The sequence below is a fragment of the Clupea harengus genome, chromosome 22, assembly GCF_900700415.2.
Source record: "Clupea harengus chromosome 22, Ch_v2.0.2, whole genome shotgun sequence".
In the NCBI taxonomy this organism is placed as follows: domain Eukaryota; kingdom Metazoa; phylum Chordata; class Actinopteri; order Clupeiformes; family Clupeidae; genus Clupea; species Clupea harengus.
In genome coordinates this window covers 22,081,309-22,092,092 of record NC_045173.1, presented here as the reverse complement: position 1 = coordinate 22,092,092, position 10,784 = coordinate 22,081,309, and the positions used below count along the sequence as shown (strand labels likewise).

The window sequence follows — 10,784 nt, the reverse complement described above, 5'->3', positions numbered from 1 at the left end:
AAAATGTGTTATTTGTCAGAGCATAGATTAATGATCACAATCATCTAAGTGTAACACTGTGATATAATCTGACGAATCAATTCCATGTGAAAATGAGGTGGTGATGTCAAAATTAACCATGCAAAATTACTTGGTACCGATATCTTCAGACTGGAGAGGCGCACACATCCTCAACATTTCCCACCAACGAAGGAGAGGCTACTAAGCATGTGCAGAGCAAATATCACAGATCAGGCTTGCCGCGAGTGTACGTTATTTAAGGTGTTCCAAGTGTTCCCAGTCTACCCTACATCGGAGGCCACACAGCCCGAACACCCACATTTGATATGCAACAGGCAACAAAAAATCCTAAATCTAATTTGAAGACACGGGAACTAGTGCGCGTTTCATATATAACATCGCAGCAATTATTTTAAAACCATACCGTAATTAGACTGCAAAACTATTTCCCTTGGGATTTTGACCCAAATGAATATGTAACTAAACACGGTTTGCGAAAAACAAAACGAAAACACAGGATGGGCTTGCAGGGAGAATGATGTCTCATATCTGGGATGGGGTGGGCGGAATAAACAGAGTGGCCGTGCGGTCTGTACTCTGAATCGAACGCGAGCCAGTAGTGAACATACCAAGCTGACTTCCTTCTTTCTAAGGGATTGTGTGAGAGGTAAGTGGAAATGGCAAGCTACAGTTACAACAAATGTTATATGTGTTATGATCGGATCTTGATAAAAGAAATGTCTACGTAATGTTTGTCATTGAATTAAATCAGTAGTATCAAACGAACTGTCAACAACTCAGGTTGCTACTGTCATTTAAAATGTATCCAGCTAGCCAGATGGCAACAAATCAGCTAACGTTAGCTAGCGAACCAGGTGGCTAGAAACGTAGCTAACCTAACCTTACTGTAGTATTCAGAAAGCTCGGCCGTTGGAATGTAACTTCAAAGTTATTAATCTACATTAAAAAATTTCGACCAGAAACACAAGCAAATTACTGCTATTGTTGTCCGAAGATTAAATGTGAAGTCTTGATATTTTCTGCTCATTTCGACCTACGTTTAGAAGCTGACGTTATTAGGGTGTCATTGCCGCAAACTCAGTTTACTGACGTACTCCAGTCCCCGGTCTGCGACTTTTTAACTAGGCCTCACAGCTTTGACAATATAAATGTTTCCCCTGGTAGATTATGTCAATAAACGAAAACGTATCCACCAGTCATCAATTACTCAACAGTAACGTTATTACTGAACCGTTGTTTGCGTGCAGTGATCACGACAATGTTGTTAAAGCAAGGGAGGGTAAATTAATAGATAGCATAACAGACATAGCTATCACTCGCTAGCCACGATCACGTTAGCTGTCTTTGTACACGTAGGCGAAATTGTGTAGGCAGAGATGTAGATGACAATCAAGTCCTGCCATCGACAGGCTATCCGTTTAGGAAACGGCTGTCAGTTTACGTAAAGCGATAGGTTTGCAGTTAGCCAATGTAGTTAATCGGGGGATAAACGCACCACAACAGTTGCTGGCTGTGAGATTTTCAACCTTCTTGAAAGCTGAACATTAAAGCCCAGTGCTGTATCATGCCTTACAGGAAGCTGCTTATACCATATAATTGTTACCCAGCAAAATGAGTGTACAAAAGTGGTCTAGATTGAGAACGGGCTTTTGATTTTGTAGCAGGTTGATCTCACATGTACATAGAAACGATAGACAACAAGCACTGTTTTGTACACATTTCCTTTATTTTCTAGGCCTCAATCCCACACTGTGAAGCCACGGGCTATCGTAATGTCGGAGCCCAAGGCGCCCACTCCGACACCAGGAGACACTTACAAAGGCTGGCTTTTCAAATGGACGAATTACATCAAGGGTTACCAGCGACGATGGTTCGTTCTGAGCAATGGTTTGCTGTCATATTACAGGTAAGTGAAATATGAAATAACATTTTGTTGTAACCTTGTGCTGGCCATAATCAGTAGAAAGAAAACGTTTAAAGCTTTTAGAAACAGCCAGTTTAGAAATATGTCAGTTCAATTTTTGAATGATTTAGAGGTCTACTTATTGTGTCTATTAATGTTTGTGTCATAGATGGATTGCCAGACAGTATTGTGTTTTGACATCCCTGTTAAACTGTGTGTTAGTGTGCCATGTGAGACCGGGGTATTGGCAACTGCATCTTGCTGTGTTCATGTGTGTAACGCAAGTGCAGTTTGGCTAATGAGATTTGAGTTGGTCACATAGACTTTGCTGATGGAGATGTCCCATTCACCTACCAGCTCTCTGTCAATTATTAATTCTGTGCACAAGTATCTGAGTGTGCAAGTGTGCCTGTAAGTGAATAACTGCTTCTGTTTACAAAGCAACAATATCCATTGTTTGTTATTCTGGCTATTTCTTATCAATGTGTTTATCATTAACTTTGTCCTGAAACTGTAATTGACAGCTCCACTTGCAACAGAGCCAATTAGAAGCACAGAGATGTTTTGCCAAACAACTTGGACTGCCAGCCAAAATTTGATAAGGCTTTCTGAGACTCTGCTTGGGACATTTTGAAAGGTCTAGTTTGTATCATGTGACTAAAGTCTTAGGGGGTCAGAGTAGATCAGCAGGATCACCAGAGCTTGTTTAGATGCTGTTCCTGCTTGGCATCATCATGCTGCGACTCAACTCTTGTGTTTACAGTTTCAGCATTTGTTAGTCTGACTGGTGCTTCAGTTCAACTTGTAAGATAATGACTTAATGACATTATTTGGGGAGGGAATTTTTTTTTTACACTTCAACAGCCTATTGCATCACAATGCTGCTCTTCAGTGCTGCGCTGTTCCATGTATCCAAAACCTACTTTAGCGCATCTCAGTCAGCACTTTGAGAGCTATATCTGTTCCACCTAACTGTTGCCAAATCGGCTCCATTGTTTTTTGTCTGTTTTGAACAGTATGGCCCTGTATCTCTCAGAAAGTTACAGGTCCTATAAATCCTATGTGTTTAAGGTTCTCTGATTGGCTGATTGAGTGTGAGAATTGAATTGAGATCTGTAGCGCCCCTTAGTTGGCACTTTATCTTACTTTCAATACATCGGTTTAGTGCTCAGTCATCTGCATAATTCAGTGCAGTCCTTAATTGAGCCACTTTAGTTTGTCCCCTGTGAATGCCAGTGCTGAGCAGTGCAGTGGTGAAGCTCTGTGTTCGGCATTCTTTTCTCCAGCAGTTTACTTTGCTTTTGATATTTCAGCTCCATTGTTTTTGTCTGTCTGTCTTGCCCCGCAGGACACAAGCAGAGATGGGCCACACATGCCGTGGTACCATAAACCTGGCCACGGCCAACATTGTTGTGGAGGACTCCTGCAACTTCATAATCTCCAATGGTGGGGCGCAGACCTACCACCTGAAGGCCAGCTCTGAGGTGGAGCGCCAGCGCTGGATCACCGCCCTCGAGCTGGCCAAGGCCAAGGCTGTCCGCAATCAAGCAGATCAGTCAGGTCAGAAACGGGGCTGGCTAGGGGAGGTGGTGGGTTTGGATGTCATTTTTTTATGTTGACTTTCAGCAAAGTCTTGTCAGAAATACAAGAAACTTGATACGCACAACGTTTGTTGTTATGCAGGCATCAGATATCTGGATGACACTGCTGTACTCAATCCTTAACGGTCATATTTGTAGCCTGAAAATGCATAGCATGCATATTTTTCAAAAAGCATCCAAATGCTCTTTCTTCTTTTAAGCAAACTGACATGACTGTTTTTGATCTACCCACTACTTAACTAATGTCACTATTTACTGTTCAGTTAGTGCAAGTTAACTTTTTTGACGAATATGTGAGTGTTCGGTTTCCTTTCCCTCATATCACATTCTAATATGAAGGGATACTATTCCCTGTACATCTCTGATAAGTCCATAACTAAGCCTCAATCATCTCAGCAGTCTGACTATTGGGGAGCTGTAAAATTCTTTCCCACATTTTACATTTTTATTTAACTGCTCATTACAGAAACAAGAAGAACAAATCGGTGGCTTTGCCACTGTGTATTTAAGTAATTTAAACAAAGTCATTGTAAGTATAAACACAAGGCATGCACTTTTTAAACACTGTGTGCAAAATTTACCATCTTAAGAAATTATTATTTTTTTAGGTCATGTTGTAATCGCGCCGGTTGCGGTTAGAAAATCGCGTTTTATCATATCGCTTTATCATGTCACTGCTTGCCAATCTTTTTTAGAATTAACTTTATAATTGTATGCATTACCATGGCCTATGTTAGGTAGAACATGATTCAATGCATGGCTACCTTTTTTTATATGGATTGATTGATTATGTTACCACAAGACCACTGAGTCCTCAAATCATGGACTGTTGATTGTTCCGGAGTCTAGATTATGTTTAGAAGGGATAGATATTTAGCTGTGTTGGCCCCTAGACTCAGGAACAGCTGACCACCTAAAATTAGAGCTTTGCCTTGTGTGACTATCTACCAGACCTTCTTCCAAATCATTGGTAAATTGATTGACTTTTTACATTGCTGCAGTCCTGATATTAGTTTATTTGTATCTTGTGTTGATTGTGCTGTTTAGTCTTCGTAGTGTGTTGCTTTCTACAGATCTTTATCTGCTGGAATAGTTTACTCTGAAAGTATACGATCGTAGCCTCATGCTTTTAGGTCATGACGCTATTTCAACTTAATTTAGTTGTCTGAGCATTGAAACATATAATTTCATAGTCAAAGACTTGATACTCTTCAAGGTTCTAAGCATATTGTCATGTAGTAGAGGTCTGGTAGCCCTCTGTTTTTATGCCTGATTTATTGAATGACCTTGTGAGCTTTGAACTCTGAACTCTGAACGCTGAGATGTGGTTATAGTGTAATCTTCCGTTGAAGTGTGATGTGGAGACAATAGAATTACATCATTAATCGTTCTATTAGTGCTATAAAGAAAGTCACATGTTGTTGCCTACTTTCTGGTAGATACCATCCTGGTTTGAGTTTTGTTTGTTTGTTTGTTTGTTCATTCAAATGATTTATACATTCAGGTTATTGTGAGCAAGTTGTAGTGTTGTTTCTGATGTGGCTTTGGCAGTGGCATTGCAGTCTAATTGGTACTGACATAGCAAAGGAATAGTAAGGTAAAGGGCCAGAGGTAGTGGATAAGGGAACAAGAGGATTAAGTGTGGTGACTGGGGAGAAGCCAGGTACACCAAGTAAACAAAGAAGGCGGCGAGTTGTAGGTGCTATTTTGGTGACAGACTGAAAAAAAATCCTGCGCTCAGCCTTGACCTTGATGACGTCAGGGCCATGAAGTTGTCAGGACAGAACTGCCATAAAGAGCCACTATGCTACATGGTGTAAATTAGAGTAGTTAGAAATGTCTTTCATAGACTGTATTTCTTCTGTTTTCTGTTTTTTTCCTTGCTGTTGATGTTTTTAACAGCACTATATGTCACAAGAATCAGTAAAAAGAACATCTTTCTCACTGTATATGATACCTGGAAATGATTCCTTATGCTTTTATTTGCTTATGTGTTCCCATGTTCACTCTCTCTCTCCTTCTTTGCCATAGATGATTCTGGTGATGAGTGTCCCATGTCTTCCCCCTCCGCGGGTCAGAGTGGGGCATCCCGGAACTCTGAGGTGCAGTCCACGTTACGTACACTCGGGAGCAAGGTGGAGGACCTCAGCACCTGCAATGACCTCATCGCCAAACATGGCTCTGCCCTGCAAAGGTCAGGTTTAGTCTCTATCCTGGCGTGTCTTGTCATTTTGGTTTGTGTGTTATAGAGGATATCCATACATGTGCCTTCAAGTATCAGCATGAGCTACAGCCAGGTGGCTTGTGGCCACAAAAAAAGTGCAGCAGCGGTAGCAAGTCCTGTTTTCACTGTGTCTATCTTAAACACATCTAGCATAGTTTTGTGTAAACTTGTACTTTTGTCAGGGCATTAAACCCATGTACATTTGGGCCATCAAACAATGATAAAATGTGTTTTTGGAAGCATAACAATTTTAGAGAGAGAGAGAAAATACATCGGTGTATTTAAATGTTAATCAATGCTTGGTATGTGGCTCCTTGAATGTTGCTTTACCGTTTTCCTCTTTCAGGTCCCTGTCAGAGCTGGAGGGTGTGAAGATAGGTGGAGACACAGGTGACAAGATTCGGCAGGTGACCGAGAGGGCCACTCTCTTTCGCATCACTTCCAATGCCATGATCAATGTAAGTCACCCCTGAAACGCACCAGTTGTGCTTCCAGACTCATGTCCTCGCTCCTATGGATAATGACACCAGCCCTGCTCCTTGAACTTATAATGACATTGATATACCAGATATGTTGTGCTCTCATTGAATGAACTTGGAGGAAAGGAACCAGTTACAAATATAGTTTAGGTGGACCTTCTAATAACAAGAAGCTATACCGGTGGCATTAAAAAAAAAAAAAAAACTTTTATAGCTCTTTTTCCCCCTCCTCTGGTTATCCAAGTTTGTCCAATGAGAGCACATCATCCTGAGCTGACCATTATGTTTTAGATCCTTAGCAGTAAAAGGGATAAGTTAGGACACAGCCATCGTGCCCATCACTTCCTCACAGTCTAAAGGAGCAGATTGAGCCATTGAGTCATTCATTCGCCCTTTTCTTGAAAGTACAGTTGTGGCAAACCAGGATGGTAGCTTGGAGCACCCTCATCTGTGCACTGTAGAAAGTAGTCTTGCCGCCGTGTTACCTTGCGGCAGCTTGTAACTTGTGGTGTTTTCCCCCCTGCGTAGGCCTGCCGGGACTTCCTGTCTCTGGCTCAGGCCCACAGCAAGCGCTGGCAGAAAGCGCTGCAGGCGGAGAGGGAGCAGCGCGTGCGCCTGGAGGAGACGCTGGAGCAGCTGGCCAAGCAGCACAACCATCTGGAGAGGGCCTTCAAGGGCGCCACCGTGCTGCCCCCCTCGCAGAGCCACCCCGCCACAGACAGCAAAGGTAATGCAGACGCCCGATCTTTGCCCAAACTAGCGCTGCCCACAGCGGTGCTCATAGCGCTGTAGTGTGTGGCAAAGCTTGAAACGGCACTACACTACATAGTGCTACCAAGCTCAGAATGCCGAGCTTAGCCCTAAGCAGTATAATAGCTGTCCCAGCTGGGCATTTCCTTGGAGAAGGCCTTCAGGGACACCAAGTGCTGCATCATAGAACAACCACAGCACTAGCAGTAAAGGAAGGGCTGGCATTGGGGCATTGTACAGCATCACTACACAGTGTAGCTTGATTGATACTGCAGTGGCTATTTGGCTATACTGGAACTCATTGAATGCAGCACTGCTCTGTGTAGATGAATGCATGGGGCATATGGTGCTTCTTCACACTGTGTTTCGTCCTGGCGTGACTGAGACACATGACTGCATAGCGTAATCTTGCACTACAAAAACAGTTCACTGTTGCTCACTACATACATTCACAATGTTCTGCACAGGCTAACATTCAACAACTTCAACAAAGTTCAAGTCAGATTTGTTTGTCATAACCATCTTGGTCTGTCGTTCTCTTAACCCCATTTGCTTTCTTGCTATTTCAGGATCTAGCTCAGGAAAGGGAGATGCCAGTGACGAGGAGGATGAGAACGAGTTCTTTGACGCCATGGAGGACCCGCAGGCGTTCATCACTGTCCCTGCCGACCCCAAATACCACAGGTCTCCTCTTGCTGTCCCTCTCTCTGCCCCCATCAACCCCTTCCCAGAACTTTCTTCTCAGTTCCCTCTTGTAATAGTTTGTCTTATTTATGTCTTTTTTGTCTTACTGGACCTAAGTGTGTGGCCTCTGCTTCCCTCCTTTCCTTTCCTTTCCTCTCCCTCCTTCTCCTGTCCTGTCTTTCATTTTCCCTTTTTCTCCCCCTTCATTCTCTCACTCTATTAACTTTCCTCTCAGGAGATCGGGCAGTAATGTCAGTGGGATCAGCAGTGAGATTGGAATGGATGACCAATCGGTAAGTGTCTGTGTGTGTGTGCATGTACGTACAGTCAAGCCGGAAAGTCTGCTCACCCCTTTCACCTTCTCCACCTTTTATTACGTTACAGACTTCTACTACAATAGATTGAGTTCATTTTTTGCCTCAAACATCTACAGACAATGGCCAATAATGACGAAGTGAAAACAGGTTTTTAGAAAACATGACAAAAATAGGTTATTTAGGGGGTTCCATATCTGTACACACTCTTAGCCTAATACTTGGTTGCTGCACCTTTGGCAGCGATCTCAGCTTCAAGGCGTCTTGGGAAAGAAGCTACGAGCTTGGCACACTTGTTTCTGGACATTTTTGCCCATTCCTCTGGGCATATCCTTGCAAGCTCCTTCAGGTTGGATGGGGAGCGTCGGTACACAGCCTTTTTCAGTTCTTTCCACAGATGTTCAATTGTATTCAGGTCTGGGCTCTGGCTGGGCCACTCAAGGACATGCACAGACTTTCTCCGAAGCCACTCCTTTGTTCTCTTGGCTGTTTGCTTCGGGTCGTTGTCATGTTGGAAGGTAAACCTTCGCCCCAGTCTGAGGTCCAGAGCGCTCTGGTGCAGGTTTTCTTCAAGGATCTCGGTGTACTTAGCTGCATTTATCTTTCCCTCTATCAGGACTAGTCGCCTCGTTCCCGCTGCTGAAAAACATCTCCACATCATGATGCTGCCACTGCAGTGCTTCACTGTAGGGATGGTATTAGCCAAGTGAGGAGTGGTGCCTGGTTTCCTCCAGACAAATAGTTCAATTTTGTGCCTTTTACTAAGGAGGGGCTTCCGTCTGGCCACTCTACCATAAAGGCCTGATTGCTGGAGTGCTGCCTGGATGGTTGATATTCTGAAAGGTTCTCCTATCTCCACAAGGATACGCTGGCACTCTGTCAGAGTGACCCTCGGGTTCCTGCTAACCTCCCTGGCCAAGGCCCGTCTTCCCTGATTGCTCAGTTTGGCCGGGTGGCCACTGGCCAGATCTAGGAAGATTCTTGGTGGTTTCAAACATCTTCCATTTACGAATGATGGTGGCCACTGTGCTCTTTTGGACCTGTAAAGCTGCGGAGATCTATGCCATGACACAATCCTGTTTCTGAGGTCTGCAGATAATTCCTTTGACCCCATGGCTTGGAGTTTGCTCTGACATGCACTGTCAACTATGGGACCTTATATAGGCAGGTGTTCGCAGTCCCCAATCATGTCCAATCAATTGAATTTATCACAGGTGGACTACAATTAAGTTGTAGAAACACCTCAAGCTAGTGATGGCAGCCTGACACTGAAGCGCCGGAACGTGCTTCATACCTTAAACTACACCAACCATAAAACCACTGCTTCGAAGGTTGCTTTGGTACGGAAAAATCACGTGACATATTACGTGCGAAACAGCAATTGCTTCTTTCTCCGAATGAACCAGCTGAGTGGTTCACAGCGCCACGCACGAAACAGTCAGTTGCCTCGTTTTGAGTCTGAATTGTAGCGCCTTCAAAGCATAAAAACTTCCCCGCACAACATTGCGTTTGGTTCGTAGTAGCCTATCTCATTCTGTGACAGTCATTACGTTCGTATTGATTTATCATCATTATGAAAGCATCTAGGAAGAGAGGTCGTTCTGACATGTGGGAACACTTTAGGCTATAGGAAAAGTAGACTATATCAACAGGCTCAGTCCAAAAAGTGCGTGCACACTAGATTGTCATTGTTTGAAAGATTCGTGCCACTGTCTAGCTGGGCTAATTTAGTTGCAGCCTTGGCACATCACCAGGAGAGGTCACTGTTACTGAAGCTTCAAGTAATGAACCGATTTTTGAAACAATGTGCCTAATGGTTCAATGCTTCACCAAAGCTTCATTTGCCCATCACTACCTCAAGCAGTATCAATGGAAACAAAATGCACCTCAGCTCACTTTTGGGTGTCATATCAAAGGGTGTGCACACTTGTGTACTTGATGATTTACATTTTGATTTTTAATAAATTAGCAGAAATGTCTAAAAACCGGTTTTCACGTTGTCATTATGGGCTATTTTGTGTAGAATTTTGAGACAAAAGATGAACTCAATCTATTGTAGAACATGTCTTTAACGTTATAAAAATGAAAGGTGAAAGAGGTGTGCGGACTTTCCGGCTTGACTGTATATGTGTGTGTGCACGCATGTGTGTGTGTATATTCACACTTCAGAATGAAACGCATACATAACTGTCATATAACCATTACTCTCCCTCATTGGCCATCTGCAGCTAGATGAACAGTCGTTAGCGTCAAATCCGGAGTCTCCTCAGCCGCAGGAGCTAGAGCCTGTGAAGAAGAGGCGGATACGCATACCAGACAAGCCCAACTACTCCCTCAACCTGTGGAGCATCATGAAGAACTGCATCGGCAAGGAGCTCTCCAAGATCCCCATGCCTGTAAGACAAGCTCTTGTTTTTCTAAGCAGTCTAGTAATGTGTGATTCTCTATAAAACTGCAGCATGTAGTTGCACTAGCCATCCATCAGAAAACCATCAAGCATTTGTGTTTATGAGTGGTAATAAATGATTGTACATTTTAAATATGAATGCTTCACATCCCCCAAATACATCATCGGTATTCTCCACCAAATACATCATCATCAATAAAAATTATCACAAATAATAACAAATCTAACAAATAGTATTTGGACTGCTTGGGTAAAGAAGTTTTCCCTTTTCAAACATCCTTCATAGTTTGTTGATGGGACTGTAATGCTTTAAGATTACCACTGCATAGATCTGATTAGGCCAGAGTGACTAATGATGTATGAGTGCAGGTGTGCATGAAGGCTCATTGTGCACATGTCTG

The 10,784-nt window shown here is 43.2% G+C and overlaps 1 protein-coding gene across 4 annotated transcripts in view; it reads left to right on the top strand.

Annotated features, from left to right (window-relative positions):
• Positions 1 to 221: 221 nt before the first annotated feature.
• The window catches only part of LOC105902170 (oxysterol binding protein), a 20,144-nt gene continuing 9,581 nt past the window's right edge, over positions 222 to 10,784 (top strand). The window contains exons 1-9 of one of the 4 annotated variants that reach the window (XM_031559422.2): positions 222 to 667; positions 1,757 to 1,927; positions 3,273 to 3,484; positions 5,557 to 5,719; positions 6,096 to 6,207; positions 6,757 to 6,955; positions 7,548 to 7,662; positions 7,901 to 7,955; positions 10,205 to 10,372. In XM_031559422.2, the coding sequence (XP_031415282.1) occupies positions 1,794 to 1,927; positions 3,273 to 3,484; positions 5,557 to 5,719; positions 6,096 to 6,207; positions 6,757 to 6,955; positions 7,548 to 7,662; positions 7,901 to 7,955; positions 10,205 to 10,372 (1,158 nt within the window). In that variant the 5' untranslated portion in view covers positions 222 to 667; positions 1,757 to 1,793. Of the gene's footprint in view, positions 668 to 1,756; positions 1,928 to 3,272; positions 3,485 to 5,556; positions 5,720 to 6,095; positions 6,208 to 6,756; positions 6,956 to 7,547; positions 7,663 to 7,897; positions 7,956 to 10,204; positions 10,373 to 10,784 lie in introns of all 4 variants that reach the window. The other 3 variants (XM_031559421.2, XM_031559424.2, XM_012829710.3) reach the window with 3 other exon arrangements.